Here is a 19,439-nt window from a genome sequence, read left to right on the forward strand (position 1 = left end):
GTCTTACAAATTCTGTGACAATTCACCGGGCTTGCAATTACAATAATATTTTTATGATGATTTTTCTCTCTTTCCTTCAACTGAATCCAGTTCTGGTGGCTTGGGATATAATGATGGGCTCCTGCTTGGCTCTTCTTTTCACTTTCCATGTCAATTTGTAAGTGGCTCTTCCACATTATTAGCCACAGCTGCCTTATCTATAAAGCTGGATAACATAGTTACCCTATCTTCCTGTTAAGGTTTTTATGAAAATAAAGTAAAACTTTATTTACAAAAGCCCTTTAAGAAATCACAATATAAATGGTTTAAGTAATTTGGGTTTGAGAATAGCTGATCAGAGATCATTTTCCCATCAATAATTAAATAGCAGCACAAATTATTCTTTGAAGGCTTTCTAAGTTTGGGATTAATGACAATATTGTCAACAAGTAGAAGAATACTGTAGTTACTATGTTGGATAGAATATAAAGCATATCGGTAGAGAATAAATACATTATTTCAACTCTTTAGCATTAATACATGATAGTGTTTAGTAAAAAAGTTTGTCATTTTTACCAGCATATTTTTGCTACATTTTCTATATATCAATCAAATGGGCCCATGCTGTTAAACAACAATTTATAATGCCTTCCTGCCTCCTTCCACACTTCCCAGTAGGGCCAGAGAAACTAAATGCAGAAAATAGTTCCTGGAAGTAATAGAAACAAGGCATATAGAGCATGCTCAACACAAGATTCATCAGGAAAACAGATCTCGGGATTTAGACTCTGTGTATTTGTCATCCAGGTTTGCAATCCTAATGTTCTTATCTAGTGTAATCTGAAGTCGTGAGCAGGTAACTTCTTGGGACTCTCCTCTCTCACTTGATTCTAATGAGTCAAGGTTATTGGTCACTGCACAAAGGAATAGGACTTTTTAGGGGTCTCAGTGTGTGACAATGAGGCTTTGTAGAAGACCTTGGAACACTGATGTGATTGTGTTTCCTCTAGGAAACAAGGATAACAATGTCTGGTCTGCTTACCCCTAAAGATTCTTGTAAATTAAAAAGTAAGGTATTATTTGCAAAAATCCTTGGAAAAATCATTATATATGCCATGGGTTGCTGAAGAACTCCCAAAAACACTATGTTAGGTTTTAGAGTACTTTATCTGAATCCCTTTTCTGCTAACACTGGATAGCCGGATGAGTTGTCCTTTGACACAATTCACTTTGTGATCAGATGACAAATATGATCTAGTAAAGTAATATTTAGCTTTCTGTTCCCTATCGAAATCACTGTATAAATCCAACACCTTATAAGCAAAGAAACTAGCTAGTTTTAAAAACAAAATCACCATTTTGGTAGCTTTTTTTCTGCTATATAATCAATATATGTGTACAATGTGTATTAATAAATAGCACCTATCAATTAAGAGGCCTCATTTTCAAAAAGTATATATATATGTATATATATGTGTATATATATATATGTGTATGTGTGTGTGTGTGTACATATATAATGATTTTTTTATTATTTACCAAAAAGGTCAAGTAAAATAAATGCAGAGAATGGGATTCCAGGATAAACTGAATCTATCACACAGAATAGGCCCAAAATTAGATGCATCAAACTGTAGTTCTTAATTCAGATTCCTGTAGCCAAAGCCTGCTTTCCCACAGCCTTACCAGGCTGGCTTTCCAGTGTTGATGTGGAGGCTTCTGGGAGCTCCTCTCCATCCCTGGATTCTTCAGAGTCACTGCTGATCACTGCACAGAGGAGCAAAATCTTTTAGCTTCAGGGTGGGGCCAATGAGCCCATGTATCAGGCAACCTTGCAATAAGAACACTAGAAAGACCTGAAAACTAAGCTAACTCAGGGCACCCTGATCTGTACTTGAATGTCTGTGACTTGCAGGCTACTCCAGTCCTAAACTAAAGGTGATAGAATTCATAGACAGAGGGCAACTTTGCCCAATCTGTCAATGTTTTTCTTCCCCCACTCTCATGGGACCTCCTACCTCTGCCCTCATGCTACTCTATCTTTTATTCTCAATTTATTTCACTTCCCTCTTGGCTCTGCCCCTTTCCCCTACTTATGCCTCTCTTTCTGGCAATGGTATCTCTCTATACCTCTCTTTGTCTTCATGTGTTTCCTTCTTCATCTCCTTTCATGAATCTCTTGGCTCTCCAGTTTTTTTTCCCCTTTTCTTCAACTTCTACCACCTTCTTTTCTTTTCTTTTCTTTTTTTTTCTTTTTCTTTTTCTTTTTTTTGTTTTAGAAGTAGGATCCTACACATTAATACTCAAATCTACCATTTCTGTTTTTTGGTATTTTTCTGATCACTGGGACTTTCTCCTGCTGAGCTCACTGCATATGGTACTGGTTCCTCCCCTCTTGCTTCCATCCAAGGCCAACTGGACTGCCTTAATGGGCCCTGATGACGTGTCCCAGCCCCTTGCCTGGAACTGGTGACTCACATTACACACTCTTTCAATCAGCATTACCTATTATGTCAGATGCCTGGTTACAGTTAGTCCTTGCTTGGGCTTGCTGTTCAACTGTCGAGTTAAAAAATGGCTTTTCCTTCTTTATATCCACCAGATGTACTGAACAGGAATTGATTTGGATTCCATGGTTGGGTAGCTCTGCTCCTGGATCAAATTGTAATGAATGGAGAATTTTCATTTGTCTCCCCCAAAGGGAATAAACACCCTTTACTACTATTGATAAGTCCTGTGCCCTGTAAATCCACTGAAGGGGTGAAGTTTTCCCCCTTCCCGACCTCTTTCCTATCCTGCTGCTTAACTGTGTCCCTTCATCTGTGCTTTTCTGGACTCTGGGTTTTGGGGGGTTTTGTTTTTATTTTCTCTTCTCATCCTTTGATGAATTATTTGTTACTCTTTTGTTTTTAAAGATTTATTTATTTGTTTTAGCAGGGAGGAGCAGAGGAAGAGAGAATATTAAGCAGACTCCACCCCGAGCATGGAACCCAATGGGGGGCTCTATCTCACAATGCTGACATGATGAGCCAAGCAAAACCAAGAGTTGTATGCCTAACTGGCTGAGCCACCCAGAAGCCCCACTTTGTGCTCTTTTAAAAATAAAAATTATATTTTCAGTATAATGTACATAGATAAAAATGGGTAAATCATAAATTTTGAATCATCACAAAGTGAGCATATCTAGGTAATTATCACCATGATCAAGAAATAGAAGATTACTCATACCCTGGAAACCTCTTAGTGATACCTCCCATTAACTGTCTCCATCACGTAACTCATGTTAACCACCACTTGATTTTTAATACTATTGATGATTAATTTTGCCAGTTCTGAAATACATGTTTGTATAAATGGAATCATGCCCCTCTCTCTTACTTGCTCTTTCCCTGTCTTTCTCACATTTGACAGGGATGGGGGTAGGGGACTTCGGCTTCCTTTCTCAACATTATATTTGTGGGAGTCATCTCTATTCATTTTGCTTTTTCACTTCTGTGTAGTATTCCATTGTAGATATAATCCATGAAAAACCCATAAAAAATCTATTTGGGCTGTTTTAAGATTTTGGCTATTGTGAATAATGCTGCTTTTCTATGTGTTTCTTTTCTTTTTTTGAACATAGTGCACATTTCTGTAGGTTTCTGCTGAGGAACATAATTGCAGAATCACAAGCTATGTATAGTTCCAACTTTTTCCAAAAGCATGTGTAAAGGCAGAGGTATAATTGGGAGAGCTTGGCAATTCAAGTAAACAAACAGAATTTGGTGTGGTAGGAATGTGGTGGGAGAGAGAGAGAGTGTGTGTGTGTGTGTGTGTGTGTGTGTGGCGGGGGGGGATTATACAACTATGTGGGAGGTAACCTTCTATATTCCACATCAAGCAGCATTGATCACATGCTGAGGGCCACAGGAGGGCACTGGGTTTAAGTAGGAAAGCCGTATGGCTTTGCATTTTTGCAATGCCCATTAAACTGAAGTGTAGAAGATGGATCTGAGGGGGGCAAGACAGGAGGAAGGAAGCCAGCAGGAGAGTTCCCCTATTTGAAGTGAGAAGTGATAGGAATGTGGATTAGAGTGAGCACCCTGGAAATGGAGAGAAATAAGTAGGCTGGACATATTTTAAAGTTGACAGAAGTGGTAAATAAAGTCATGGTTGTTTTAATCCACTGAATTTGGGGGATGTTTGTTACACAACAATAGATAACTAATATAGCATCCAAACAGAGATGGCTTTCAGATCTTTGATTACACGTCTTCAGGCACTAGAAGGAATGAATCTAGAAGACAGATCTGGATCAGAGGTGTGTGTAGGAATCCATAGATCATAGATGATTGAAGCCGCAGAGATATGAAATGCTTTGGTGGAGGCCTATTTTTATTTGAGGAGGTATAAGGGCCATTTTGGTCACTGTAGACACCTTAATGATCTCTTCTCAATGGCAGTAGGAAGAGCCCTCTGTGCTTTCTTTCTGGTGACTGTCTCTTCAAATTGGACAATGTCTTGATTTGTCTTCTTATTTGGTCCACTTTCTACCAGTTTTTCATTCATGGTCCCATAACTCATCCTCTACATAGTTCTTTTTATGCCTCCCCCATTTTTTCTATTTACTGGTATTCATCTATTTCTGTATATTTCTCTACTCATACTTTTTCTCAACATTTTGTTATCACTATCTCCCAGGTCCTAGGGTGAGGCAGAAGACGTGCTGAGGGTACAAGAAGATACCAAGAGTATTTTTATCAAGATTTTCTTTATATCCCAGGACCTCCCTGCCTCACCCTAGAACTGGCCCTGCTGTCCTCTGACTGATTTTCCATTTATCCACTCTCTGTTATGTTTTCTACATTCTTCTATTTGATCTCTGTTTCTTAATTATTAATGTGACTTTCTGTATGCCTCTTCTATATTGATTTTTGTCTTTCTATTCATTTCTCTCATCTAAACCATTCCAAGCATCACCAAAGTTCTTCTCCTGTGTCACTGTCCCCCACTCCTAGTCCCTTCATTTGCCAATTCTTTTCTAAAAGTCCTTCACCAGGGCCTCTGTACTCACAAATCTGACCAGCAGCATCATGCATGCTTTCCATGTTTCTGTTACCACCTCTGAAAATCAAGTTGCAACATTTATTTTCACCAGCTCCACAAAATGGTACTGTTTGGATTCCATGTCAGTTTATCTAAAACCTATGCTGTTTATGTACTTTGTCATTTGGTGTTCTTTGGTTCACCTTCTTAATATTTTCTCTCCTTGCATTCTCTCCTCAGGGACATGCCCTTCATCAAAGAGCTCAGCTCTTTCTCCCCCTTGCATCTCACACACCTTAAAAGCAGCCAGAGATTGTGCACAAGGCTATGGGTCGTGGGTGTTGTTAGGGTCACGGAGGTGCTTAGTATCGAAGAACAAAGGAAAGCTTTTGTTCACATAGAAAAACAAAGATAGAATTAGAAAATTGGTAAGATAAGTGGTTATTACTTTCTCCATCACAGGGCAAAGGGCTGGGTGTGTCTTCTCTTATATCTCCATTATACACTTGGATGGATGCTTGTTCACAGGACTCTGAGGATAAAAAAAGACCATAGATGAGACCCAGGAGAACCCTGTTCTGCCTATTTCCATTTTATTACATCTCATCTGACTTCCCTTTTCTTTTCATGTTTCTATTTATAGCTTGTCTGCATATACTGCCACTATCACACCATGAAAGTACTGGTGCTTTGGTGATTCTGTGATCAAGTTCTCCCTCACTTCTTTTGACTTTTCTTTCTGTTTCTCTTCCCTGATGAGGCATTGCAACTTTTCACCTTTTGTATCTTTGTTTGTCCTTCCTAACTTTTCTTTCTTTATTTCCTTTTTTTTAACAAAAGAAAACCAAATTTAATAGGTGTACATATGAGGAATCCACACAGACATGGAATTCCAAACACAATGAGGCAACATCAAGCTTATATGAGCTTAGGAGAGGGATAGGGGCCTGAGTGTACAGAGGGCAGAGTAGTCATTAACAAGAAGGTGAAAGGGGATGTTTGGAAAAACAAGATTGTTCTATTATACAGATAAGTTCCTTCTTAGGTAAAGGGGATTCTCTGTTAATAGTTCTCTTCCTGGTATAGGTTCTCCTTATAGTATAAATTGAGGCAGAGAAATAATCTTTATGCCGAAGTGGCACATTTTAGGGTGGCCTGCCCTGGGCTCCTACGCTTGAATGTATATTGTGTTTTCTTTTTCTTTCTTTCTTTTTTTTTTTTTTCGAATTTGGGTATCTTTAAACTTCATATCCAGTTTCTTCCCAACTGCTGAGGCTGTATGCAAACTAACACTACTATAAGCAATCCTGATTTTCTCTTCCTTGCCCCTTAGCCAGAAACCATCTTTTTTTTCTTTAAATTTCTACAGCATGTACCCATTCTCTCATAGGCCATAGGCCATATTTCTTTTGTTTTGTATTTTATTTGTGGACTCATTTAATTTTCTTAGCAGCTTCTGAAGATCTTGAAGTCTGAATCCATTTTCAGCCCTCGGCATTGCAACTTCTCTGTCAATAAGAGTTATACCAATATTGAGAAAATGAAAAAGCACCAGAAACTTATTTTGTATATTTTCCATTGCATGTAAACAGTATGTATTAGCTTATCTAACATTTTTATCATCAGAAAAATTGCAGAAGTTGGCAATTCTGGTCTCACCCAACACCAGCTTTTAATCTAGTAAAAAATAAGTAGGTTTGTTGAAGCTAGCACTTGCTAACTTTTCTTCCTCTAGATCTCTCCCATCAATATATTAACCTCTATTCCTGCCTCCTCTGTGTCTGCATGAGTTTCCCCTTCTTTGTTAATAGATGTTTCTTTGAGCTGGGCACCACTCCATTCTCTGCCACCAATAAGGACTCCTTAGCCCCTCTACACTGATGCAAACCCAGGTAGTCAGAATTACCTGCCAGCTCAGATCCTTGGGCACACTCTTTATTTGCTTCTTGGCTTTCTAGTGCATCATTTTTGTCACTGGTTGTATCTTTTCTGTTTGCATTAATCTGTTCTGTTTCACAGAGGTTCTTCGAGGGTCCATTTTCAGGTGAGGTGGTACCTAAACCATATTTTGATCCATAGAAGTTTTATTTGTCCTCTGCATCAATCAGGGTCCAACAGGAAAATATAAATCACTCTAAGCTTTTATAAGCACAGGGAATTTAATCCAGGGGGTTGGTTATACAGTTGATGGAGTTGCTGAGGAATCCAAATAAAAGAAGGCAGTAACCAAAAGAATACTTAACAGGAAGCTGTGAGGGGTATTGAGGTGCCTAGAGGTCAGGGTCACTGGGTGGGTAGAAGCTGGCCTGCTGGATGGGAAGTGGTATCATGGTTGAAATGCAGCCACTGTCAGAATTGTGGACAAAGGCAGTGATGGGGAAATATCCAGGTTCTCCCTTATTCCCACTCTCTGATCTCTTGTCATGTCAGAAACCCAGCAGGGAGCCAACAACAAAGCGAGCTGGCAAAGTAGTCCACAGGGGCCCATGGCCAGAGATATAGGGCAGAGAAAAACAGAGAAAGGTAAGGAATGACTCCCAGGGAAAACACCCCAGAACTTCCTTGTAGAAATTGTAGAAGTAAAGACAGATTCTGGGCAATCAGTGATACAAAGAAGCAGCCCCCCACCCCCAGCACATGATAGAATGGGATGAGAACACAAAGGATTGGAGAGTACCACAAACAGGAACAGACCGTGATGAGATGAGGATTGTGGACATGGCCAGGTCAGGCTTCGATATATGTTTTCACCAGTTCCTTGGAAGAATAAATTGAAAGTTTGTTTCAAAAATTGATGTATGGTTTGTGCCATTCTCCCTTAAACCTTTTTTCCTAAAGTAGGAGTTGAAGATCCCCTCCAGGTATCCATATAGAGACCATGCGGACTTGGCGGATCCCATGCAACCCTTGCAGTCAAACCCTTACTGACAGAGTGGTGGATTGGGGTCAGCTATATCCCTGGCTAAGGGGGCCTTGGCCTGACCATCTCACTGAGTGTCCCACATGAGGCGCTTGAGTAACTGGCAATGGCTTATCCTGACTCCCATGGCCATAGAAGAGCTGCCTTTGTCCCCAGAGCTACCCCTGACCAGTGTCCTTACCTGAGTTCCTACAAAGTCTTGCTGCCTCGTCCCCACCTCCTCTTCCTCCACACCCTCCCTCTATATGTCTGTTCAGTCTGTTTCATTGGCCTTCCATGAGGATTCCATGTCTGATTCTTCTCTACCTCCTCCTACTGTTGGTATTCTTTTTTCTGCATCTTTCTCTGCATATATTTCCCAATTTTTGTCTCATGCTTCTGTCTTTTCCATTAGATTACCAGAGTGGTATAGGGTTAAGAATGTAGGCTCTGTCATAGCCAAAAGGTAAAAACAACCCATCATTGACTGATAAATGAATAAGCAACATGTAATATATCCATACAAGGGCATTCATGCTCTAACTCTTGTTTGTAAAATGTTTAATTTAGATTTCTAAATCTAAATTACTTCCTGGCAGTTAGTTGTAGCATGAATAAATATAATAAAATATTATGCAGAGATGCCTGGGTGGCTTGGTTGAGTGTCTGTGTTTGGCTCAGGTCATGATCCCAGAGTCCTGGGACTGAGTCCTACATCGGGCTCCTCACAGGGAGCCTGCTTCTTCCTCTGCCTATGTCTCTGTCTCTCTGTGTCTCTCATGAATAAATAAATAAAATCTTAAAAAAAAAAAAAAGAAAATATTATGTCGTGTGAAAAAAGCCAGACCTGAAGGGTGTGTTTATGTGATTCCATTTAAATGAAACATCTGGAAGAGGTAAATCCAAAGATTCAGAAACTAGATTAGTGGTTGCCGGAGGCCAGGAAAGAGGGACACTGGGAATGATATGGAACTTCCTTTTGAGGTGATCAGAATGTTTTGGAACTAGACAGAGTTAGTAGTTGCACAACATTGTAAATACACCAAAGATCACTAAACTGTACACTTTAACAGGGTTAATTTTATGTTATGCGAATTTTACCTCCATTAAAACACACACACACACACACACACACACACACACACACACACAATGCCTGGATTTGCCCTTGCTCATTAGACCCCAGGCCAGCTACACACACAGTCTCTGCAAAATGGACACATAAGCAATGCTAACCTCCAATGGCCACCTGGGCACTAAACCTACAATTGCCAAAGTAAATGTTCCACCAAGGAGAGGTCAATAACATGGTTATTTCTATTTTGTCTTTTAACACCTTCTTCTGTTTCATTTCCCTCCTTTTCTCTCTCAAAGTACCCACATCCACCCCTCCACTTTTCTACCACTTCCTCTTTTCTCTCTGTGTGTGACTGGCCTTCTTCTTGAATATCCGGGCTTCTGAACAACATCCCCCACATTGAAATGAGTCCCATCTGCCATCATTTGATGTTGATCATGGGCCCACATTCTTAGCCCTTCACAGATTCACACTGATCTTCTCCTACAGGTACCTTTCTAAATCACAATTACTTCCTGGCAGTTAGTCTGCTTAAATCTGGTTTACTGACACACTGGGTTTCTGTCCCTTTGTCTTGATTATTGGGCCAAGAATCTCTTGTCCTAGCTACTCCTCCAGGATTTGGTCTCTGGTTAGACATTCATGCAAACACTCCTTCCTGCCTTTTCCTTGGTCCTTAACATTTCTTTCCTGATGCCCCAAATCCACTCAGGACTCGGGCCTGAGTTCCCTTTCTCCTTTTCTTCTTTGCAGATGAGAATTGGTCTTTACTGGGTTGCAATCACCTTGTTCAAGGCTCAGTTGGATATTAGGATTCTCGTCCACCTCTTCTTCATCGCTTTCTTGGTAATTAATTTTCTCTTTGACCGCTAAAAAGAGGGAGACAGAAGGAGACAATTAGGGATTCCATCAGAGACCAGGAACGACATCTCAAAATTACAGTTAACAACTGTAACTGTAATGGCCCTTAAGTCACTCCAAGCTCAGTGCTTCTGATCCTCCTTGCAAAATTTCCCCACCATCCCTGGGATAGAAAAGAGAACTCCCAGCAAAAGAGTCTACGTTTCCCACACAGAAAGGAGCCACTCCGATGTAAGGATAAAGGAAACATCATGATTCTCTTACTCTTGTAATAGATTTTGCGGATGGCCAGGAAAAGTCTATATCAAAGCAAATAATAGATGTGAAATGTGTTTCTGAACTGTTCAAACTGAAAGGAAGGAACAGAGAAGAGCGAGGCTCAGAGAGAGATCCATGGGTATGAAAGAGAAAGCAGCTTAGAGAAAACTCTAAGGATGCTGCTAGAGGAGAGGAGGGTTGGGGCAGGGAAGGTGAGTGCTTCCCAAAGAGACAAAGCAGAGGACACCTGGAGGAACAGGACAGACCTCCCAGGGGCCCAGATCCCAGGAGCAAAAGAAGGACACTCTCCAGCTCTGAGCAGGGAGCACAGCTTGCAATGCTGGAGGATGGCCCACAGGCCTGCCCCAGCGGCTGGGGAGGCCACCAACCAGGGGAGGCAGGGACACCAGCCTAGCACCCCTGCCTGTAGGTGACCCAGCACACATAGGAGGAAAGAAATAAGCCAGGAAGCCTGAATGGGGAAGGGAGGGAGGAGAGGGAGATGGGGCCATGTCTACAGGGAGTCCAGGGAGGAGGGGACACCAGGGAGGAAGAGAACCTGCTGCCCCAGGGCCCATGGCAAGAGCTCCTCCTGGGGTAGGGCCTGCTAGGGTGAGTTCCACAGGACAGTGGGAACCATGGGTGCTTTGTCATCCCATCACCCAGCCTCAGATCCTGGCAAAACCAGGTGGAAGAAAGGAAGAGAACAAAGGGAAGGGTTAAGGGGGTCAGTGTGAACGAGCAGTCCCACGGGGGTTCAGGGGGCCCTGAGTGTGGGATGAAGTTTGGCACCAAGCAGCAGGAGAGAGTGCTACACCCCACTCCACAGCCCCCAGATTCTTGACTTTGGGTCACTGACCCATGGCTCCTGTGGAACAACAGAGTCTGAGAGGCAATAGCTGCTACCTCCCCAGGGGCAGGTGGGTGGCAGCAAGTGTAGGTGCAGGTCCCCCCCAGCTGGGAGAACCTGGAACCTAACACAGGTGATGTGGACACTTAACCTGGAGAGAATCAGAGTCCCTGAGATGTGGGCAGTACAGGTAACCACCATTCCCTTTGTTCCCATGGCCTGGGACATCCTGGTCACATATATAATATTGCCTTAATTGCCTTTATTCCATTTCTAACTTGGGCTGATTTGCTATAGAAATTACTTTGTTAATTAGATTAAGGTTACTATTGACACAAGTTAACAAACTACATGCTTTACCACTGCTTTTTAATTTCCTTGCTTATAAGAACTGTTGATATCTCTTTATTGCCTATTAATAAAATTCCAATTGCTTAGCTTTATATGCTAGATTTCCTAAAATCTTCTTCAAATTTATCTCTCATGAATCAGCCCTACAGTCTGCTTCTCACTCTCTGAGACGATTTGAATTTGTCTTTGAAGACACACTAGATCCTTTCACACTACATGCGTGATCCCATAGTGTCAGCCCTCCCCAGGCCATGGGAACGTTCTTCTTACAATGTCTCTATCCCTTATCTGGAGAACTCCACTGACACCAAACTGTGCTGAAATAAAACATTTTCTAGGTAATTAAAAAAAAAGTATATATATATATATATTAAAAACATTATTATATTTAATATTAAAAGCATATTTAATATATATATTAAAAGCATTCTCTTAACTTTTACAAGCTTTAAAATAAAGTAAAAAATTTTAAAAAATAAAATAAAATAATGCCTTCCCAGGGAAAAAAAAAAGGGAGAATCAAACCTTTAGTTTTGTATAACACCTGGCAAAGCATTGTTTGGTGATTATTTGAATAATGTTTGTTTCACCCCTTGTGGAGAAAGAGTTTAAAAAACCTATTCTCCTTCTTTAAGGGTAAATTTGACCTTGAGTTAACTTTCTGGCTCATTACTCTGGAAACCTGGTAAGATGGCCTTTCTTCTACTAGTCATCATTGGCCTAGTTAAAAACCTAGTTTAGGGTTAAAATGACTAGTAAATTGCATGTGGATGGGGAATGACTCTCTACAGACTACAACATGCACTTGGTCTTCCTCCAAAGCGGTGACTCTTGTAACTAGGTTTGTCCCTCATGAGGTCCTGAAAGTTATGACTACAGCACTATTATGTGACATATCAATACCCATAGGCATGGTGCTGCTAAGCCAGGGTGAGTCCTATATCCACAACTAAGCTGACACCGAGGCGGGTAGTAGTCAACTTGGTGGACTGCTGTGTGGGTTTCCACAAGAAGTCCCACAGACAGGCTGCGCTGTTGGGATGCTGTTTCCTGTCATTTGTCCTTCTAAGTAAATCTGATGCCACTTTAGCTCTGGTTGTCCTGTGAGTCTAAATGCCCAGTTAGGCAGACCTCTAAGTGAGTATTGTACCATAGCCATTATGCCATAAACTTTGAGAAGGTTCATGATTTGTGTTTTCTTAACTATTATGTCCCCACTGCCTCCGCACTATGTGTGGCACATTGTAGGAACTCAATATATACTTGTCCAAAAAAAAAAAAAAAAAGGTTGGCCCTGGGCATCAAAAGGTAGATAATAAATCTAATTACCATGTTCGAAGTTCCTATAAATGTCATTTAAATCGGGATATTCTTGCACGTTGACCTCGCTGAACAATGCTTCCAAAAGTGGCAGGTTAAATGTCTTCTCCAGTTCATTGAGAACATTATACACCACTTTTTGTACAGGGACCAGGTTTCTACAAGACTCTTGACAGTCCTTAAAACATATTGAATGGAGAAAATATAAATCAGACTTCCAGATTACAGAAGAGCCCTAGAAAGAGATTGTATGGATAATGTCTTCCAATTTTCCTCCATCAGTATCTTCTCATATAAAGTTTAAGAATTTCTATTTATTTGTATAGATATTAAGTGAAACAAGTAGATTCCTTCCTCCTTAAAAATATTCACCTGTGAAACAGATCTCACCCTCATTAACTTCATGTTTTAGAAACAGAATAAGAGGTGATGAGCAGCTGTCCTGTTGCATGGACAACCCTTACCGTTTTCCTGGGACTGACTTGGCCTGGAAGAACTCAAGGAAACCAGATGATAGTTCTCCACTTTTGGGAACTTGGCCATAGAGAAAGCATATTAATAGGGCAAAAAGAAGACTTGCATCTCTGTATATCTCCAGCAATGCCTATTGCTAAAATCAATCCCAAATTCCAAGACTCCACAAATACCATTACAAAAAAAAGAAAGAGAAAAAGAAAAAAGAACCCTAAAAACTGAAAACTGTTAGAGAAAGAATAACAATCATCAATTCTCAAATTTTGTCCTAACAGGGTATCAATTCCCTGTAGGTTTTAATGTTCTCAGGTCTAAGGACTCAAACTGATGTCCATTGAAGTGATATGTGTCAATTATTATTTTATTAAATTATAATTAATTTAAGTTATATATCAATTCATTTATTTATTTATTTATTTATTTATTTATTTTTTAATGGAGTTCAATTTACCAACATATAGCATAACACCCAGTGTTCTCCCAACAAGTGCTCCCCTCAGTGCCCATCACCCATTAATTACTTTTAATTCTCAGTTCATACTATATTCTATGCATTCCTACAAGGCATTATACATCTATGGAGCACTCCTGCTTCAGATTTAGCCCATTTGCTGTGCTATTCAACCCAAGTGGGCACCCGTCCAGTGGGCGGCACAGAGAAGCAGGGCTATCTCTGGGGACAACTAAGTCTCCTTTCCCTTTTTACCTTACAGAAGCAGTTGCAACAATACTTGAAAAAGTCTCCCACTCATAGGAGACTCCTCAGTCAGTTAGTTGTGCTTGATGTTTGGGTCAAGGATATCAAAATATAACTTCATTTGGGGCCAGTTTACCAGACTATGAGATAATAAACATCACTTACCTCATACATTTTATTGGTGATGAGTTCACGGTCCCGGAGACCCTCAAAGAAAGGAAATGGCTTTTTTATTGCACTTGAAATCTCCACCTTGTGTCTTTTGAAGTGTTTGAATAGAGTCTCATAGACAAGTCTCTCATCAGTGTTCTGGTCTTCTATAGTTGCCCTAGAAGGAAGGATACCATGTGAAAACGGTCATTGAGATTCCAAGATGCTTGTGGTGGCTGTAAGATTTATATATGAAGGATAAGCTGGGAAAAGCTAACATATATTAAGTAAGTGGTCCTGAGCAGAAACAGAATAAATGTAACTGAAGTAGTGAGCAAAAATACGATGAAGAAAGCATGGAGGTCAAAAAAGACTTAAACATGGTACTGAAAAAGTCTATTCAAGTCTGTCTGGATCAAAGCCATTGTAAAGATACCTTCACATATCTGAAATATTTTGTAATTAAAAAAATTTAAATTTAAACAAAATCCAGATAGAAGGAAAAGAGGAATAAAAAGCAATGGAATAAACTACACTCCAATAAAATGACTTAGGAAAGAAGGAAAGCAATGGGATAAAAGTCTAACCTTGAAAATAATTAAAACTAAGAGAAAAATAGTATTAGAAAGATAAAAAAAATCAGCTCTTCTCCTATAGTTGTTCAAAGAAATACCATCCTGCATTATAAAACTAATTTATAAAGGATACGATGTGGTTAACAATGACATGAAACAGCATAAATTGATAATTTCACAAGAATATCAAACATTTCTCCTGGGACATCTGGTCCTGCTTTGTGTTAATATAAATCTGTGCTAGTGTTATATATAGTGAATTTTTCAGGCATCTGAATTTCAGAAATCACTGATGTTTCCTGTGAAAGTAATTTTAAACCCATCTATAATTCCAATTTTTAGTTGATCATTTTATTGCCCTGATAATAATGTTTTAATCAACATCTTGTATTATGAAGACTCAGAAGCTTTCTTTGTCAAACCAAAAGAGAATTATTGCCACTTCCCCGTACTTCATATGCCTCAGGGAATAATAATGTCACATTATTGTGTCAAATTCCTGCAAAAGAGATGTTTCAGTTCAAAGATTGCAGATGGAAAAGAAGCACTTGTCTTCTTTTTTATTAAAAGCCCTGCTAAAATGATAATAAAGAAATTGGATTCACAACGACAAAAAGAATGGTGGGGCAATGAGCACAAAAGAGATTTCAATCAAAATCTATCTGATAAAAGTGGCCAATGGAGTGCTAATTGCTCTTGTAGGTGGAGGATGCTCCCAGAGATAAGAGAAACAAAGCATGCCCTGAAGAACCCTGAAGAGGCAGCAGAGATCACAAGGAAGATACGGTGCTGAAAACTTACAACAGAACAGTGCACCTCTAACCCCTCAACCTACAAACTAACCACCTGGAGCCAGGCAGCCTCTCAAAGGCAAACAAACAGGCTGACCTTTCCATCACCATGTGTGAAGTTTGTCCCTTACTGGGTTTTCTATATGTGGAATAATACATCATGTATGCTTTGTGCCTGACATTTGTTCATCATCCATGCTATTGGATGAATGGTAGTTTGTTCCTTTTTGCAGTTGAAGGTATTCCATTGTGAGGACCTACCACAATTTGCTTATTCATTTTCCTGTTGATGGACATTTAGATTGATTCCAGTTTGGGACTTGTATGAATAAAGCTGCTGTTCTTGTACACATCTTTTTATGGCATGATGTTTTCATTTTTCTTGGGTAAATAATTAGGAGTGGATCATTGCGTGAGTGTGCTTAGCCATTTTAGAATTTGCCAAACTGTTGCTCAAAGTTTATTAGAGGTAGTTTTTCTATTTTTTTAGCAATTCTCATGTGTATAATGTGGTATCTCATATAATTTTATTTTGTATTCCTTTAATGACTAATGATGTTGAGCATACTTTTGTATGCTTATTGGCAATTCATGCATTTTCTTTTGTAAAGTGTCTGTTCAAGTCTTTGACCTATATACATTGTTGGGTTGTCTTTTACTACTTACTGATATGTAGCAGTTTGTTTTATATTATGGAAAGAAGTGTTTTGTTTGATTTATGTATTATGAACATTTTCTTCCAGCCTTTGGCTTGCTTAACCATGTGTTCTGATGAGGAGAAAATTTTAATTCTGATGAAGCCAAATCCATCAATTCTTTTCTTCTGTGGTTAATAATGTTAATGTACTAAGAAATCTTCGCCTACCACAAGTTATTAAAAATATTCAAAAAGCAACTTACAATGTAAGAATGGGTCTATTTCTGGATTTTCTATTCTATACCACTGACCTATTTGTCTATCCTCATGCCAATAGCATATTGGCTTGCACACTATAGCTTATTGAAAGTCTTGAAGTCAATTAGGGAAAAATTGGCTTGGCTTTTCTAGGTCTTTGGCTTTCCATATATCTCTTAAAATCAACTTGTCAATTTTTATAAGAAAAGCCTTTTGGATTTTTATACGGTTTACATTGAAACTTCAGACAAATTTGGTGACAACTGATATCTTAACAATATTAAGCTCCAATCTGTTAACATTTTATAGCTCTCCATTTATTTAGTTTTCCTTAATTCTGCCTAGAAGTGTTTATAGTTTTCAGTAAAGAAGTCATACACATCTGGGCTGGGGAATTTAAGAAACAAAAGAGATCAACAAAGGTGAAGGGAAAGAAAAATAAAATAAAAACAGAGGGAGACAAACCATAAGACACTCTTAAGTACAGGAAACAAACTGGGAGTTGCTCGAGGGGAGGTGGGTTGGGGGGGATGGGGTAGGTAACTGGGTGGTGGGCCTTAACGAGGGTATGTGATATAAACAGCACTGGGTGTTATATACAACTGATGAATAACTGAATTCTACCTCTGAAACTAATAAAACACTATATATTAACTAAATTGAATTAAAGAAAAGAAGTTATGCATACTTTTCCTTAAACTTATTCCCAATTAGAAATGGTGTTGCTTTTTAAGTTGGTATTGCTTTAAATGGTATTGCTTTTTAAATTGCTTGTTATAATTGTATGGGAATAAAACTGGATTTCAAAAATATTAACCATGTATTTATAACCCTGCTAAATTCTTATATTCCAGTTATGTATTTGTAGATTTCTTTTGGGTTTTATAGAAAATAAATAATCATGTCATCAGTAAGCAAAACTCCTTTTCTTTTCCCAACAATTATTTTTCTTTCTTATTGTACTGGTTAGGAGTTTAGACACAATGTTGAAGAAAAGTGATGAGAGTGGACTTCCTTGTCTTGTTTCCAATCTTAGAAAAAGATTAGTATCCACCATTAAATATGATGTTTGCTGTATACATTGTGTGTGTGTGTGTGTGTGTGTGTGTATGTTTAATGAGACTGAGGAAGTTGTTGTCTATTCCTAGTTTGCTGAGAGTTTTCTCATGGACAGATGTTGAATATTATCAAGTGAATCTGCTGAGATATTTATATGATTTTCCTTCTTTATTCTTTAATTTAGTGAATCATATCAATTGATTTCCAGAGCCTTCTTCTAAGTAGGAACAGTTAACCACAGGTCAGAATAGTTTTGAGAAAATTCTCAAATATCAGAAAGAATAACATACAAAAAGAGAAAAAGTTATCCCAACAGAAACATAGATATTGTAGGAAATGAGAAACTTTCAAAACCTCCAATATTTTTAGAGAGATTTGAGAATACACGCTGCACCACAGGATATAAAGAAAGAGAAAGTGACTGCAATCTTAGCTAATTTTTAAATTGATTTTTAGATATTTACTAAAATGATTTTAAAATAAAGTTGAAGAAGTTTCCCAGAAAATTAAAAGATTAAAAGGAAATAAAAGTAAATCTGAAGGAAATATAAGAGCATTAAGATAAGTTTAGGTGGTCTAATAGCCACATAATTGGAGTCAAGAAAGCTGTGCAAGGAAATTGCAGAGGAGGAACATATCAAGATAATTACTTTAAAAAGATGCCACAGAGTAAAAGGACATGAATTATTTTAAAGAGTACTTAGAAAAATGAATTTAAAAAGACAGAAACCAGGCAGCCCCAGTGGCTCAGTGGTTTAGCACCGCCTTCAGCCCAGGGCGTGATCCTGGAGACCCTGATCCAATCCTGCATCAGGCTCCCTGCATGGAGCCTGCTTCTCCCTCTGCCTGTGTCTCTGCCTCTCTTTCTCTCCCTCCTCTCTCTCTCTCTCTCATGAATAAATAAATGAAATCTTTAAAAAAATTAAAAAATAAAAAGACATAAACCAAAGCATCTCATTATGAAATGACAACACCCAAAAAACGAAGAGAAAAATTTAAAATCTCCCCAAAAGAATCAAGAAACCTATCAACTATGGAGGAATGATGACAAGAATAAGTTGAGAGAGAGATCTCATTAGTAACAGTGACTGTAAAGCCATCTCTTCAATACTCAGGTCTAATCAGGACAACTTCAGATATGTAAGACTCAGAAATTTTACTTTACAAACATCCACCTTGAGTATTTTTCCTACAATTTTTTCTATTTCCTTTATGTATATAGAAAGTTTTAAAACTAAGTCATCTAGTATGGTTCTAGTTTGTTTATTTATTTATTTAATAAATAGATATCTAATACTGAGCAGCACACACCCACTCTTAAAAACTTTCAATAGGGGTGCTGGGGTAGCTCAGTCAGTTAAATGTCTGATTCTTTTTTTGTTTTTAAAGGTTTTATTTATTTATTCATGAGATACACAGAAAAACAGAGACACAGGCAGAGGGAGAAGCGGGCGACTTGATCCCCAGACCTGGGATCAGGCCCTAAGTCAAAGGCAGACACCCAATCACTGAGCCACCCAGGCATCCCCAAGAGTCTGACTCTTGATTTGGCCTCAGGTCATGATCTCAGGGTCCTGAGATAAAACCTTGCTTTGGGGTTTGTCCTGGGCATGGAGCCTGCTTGTGATTTTCTTTCTCCTCTCTCTGCCCTTCTCACTCTGCCTTCCCTCACTTACTCTCTCCCTTTAAAATAATAAATAAATAAATAAATAAATAAATAAATAAATAAATAAATCTTTTTAAAAATCCAATATGTTAGATTCAGAAAAATAGGCAAGTAATCCAATATTGAGGAAGATGTAAAAATTAGAAACCAGCAGATCTAATCCTGAAGACATTAAAAGGAAACCCAAGATAGCAGTCCAGCAGCAGCTCAAGGACATTCTCTGATTGGAACAAATGATGATTACAATGTATAGATGAGTGCCATGAATGACAGTAACATCGTAAGGGTTGGGATGAAGGAATCAGAAATCCTCTGTTGAAAGGTATCTGTGCTACAGATGAAATGGTATGGAGTGTATACTGAAATCTCTAAGCAACCACTAAAAATATTTGAAAAGCAATACAACTGACATGTTAATAGAAGAAATAAAGTGGGATCATATAAAATGCTAACTTAAAACCAGACAAGGCAGAAAAAGAGAAGAAAAAAGAAACAAAGCAAATGCAAGAAA

The 19,439-nt window shown here is 38.7% G+C and overlaps 1 protein-coding gene across 3 annotated transcripts in view; it reads right to left on the reverse strand.

Moving 5' to 3' along the window:
* SP100 (SP100 nuclear antigen) overlaps positions 1–19,439 on the reverse strand; it is a 98,127-nt gene that overhangs the window by 49,481 nt on the left and 29,207 nt on the right. For 2 of the 3 annotated variants that reach the window (XM_055346111.1, XM_055346109.1), the window contains exons 2-9: positions 13,958–14,120; positions 12,631–12,799; positions 9,767–9,850; positions 7,699–7,761; positions 6,911–7,060; positions 5,453–5,536; positions 2,485–2,631; positions 1,666–1,746 (exon numbers count right to left, since the gene is read on the reverse strand). In XM_055346111.1, the coding sequence (XP_055202086.1) occupies positions 1,666–1,746; positions 2,485–2,631; positions 5,453–5,536; positions 6,911–7,060; positions 7,699–7,761; positions 9,767–9,850; positions 12,631–12,799; positions 13,958–14,120 (941 nt within the window). Of the gene's footprint in view, positions 1–808; positions 894–1,665; positions 1,747–2,484; positions 2,632–5,452; positions 5,537–6,910; positions 7,061–7,698; positions 7,762–9,766; positions 9,851–12,630; positions 12,800–13,957; positions 14,121–19,439 lie in introns of all 3 variants that reach the window. The other variant, XM_055346110.1, reaches the window with a different exon arrangement.

Source organism: Nyctereutes procyonoides, unplaced genomic scaffold (genome assembly GCF_905146905.1).
Source record: "Nyctereutes procyonoides isolate TBG_1078 unplaced genomic scaffold, NYPRO_anot_genome, whole genome shotgun sequence".
Lineage (NCBI taxonomy): Eukaryota > Metazoa > Chordata > Mammalia > Carnivora > Canidae > Nyctereutes > Nyctereutes procyonoides.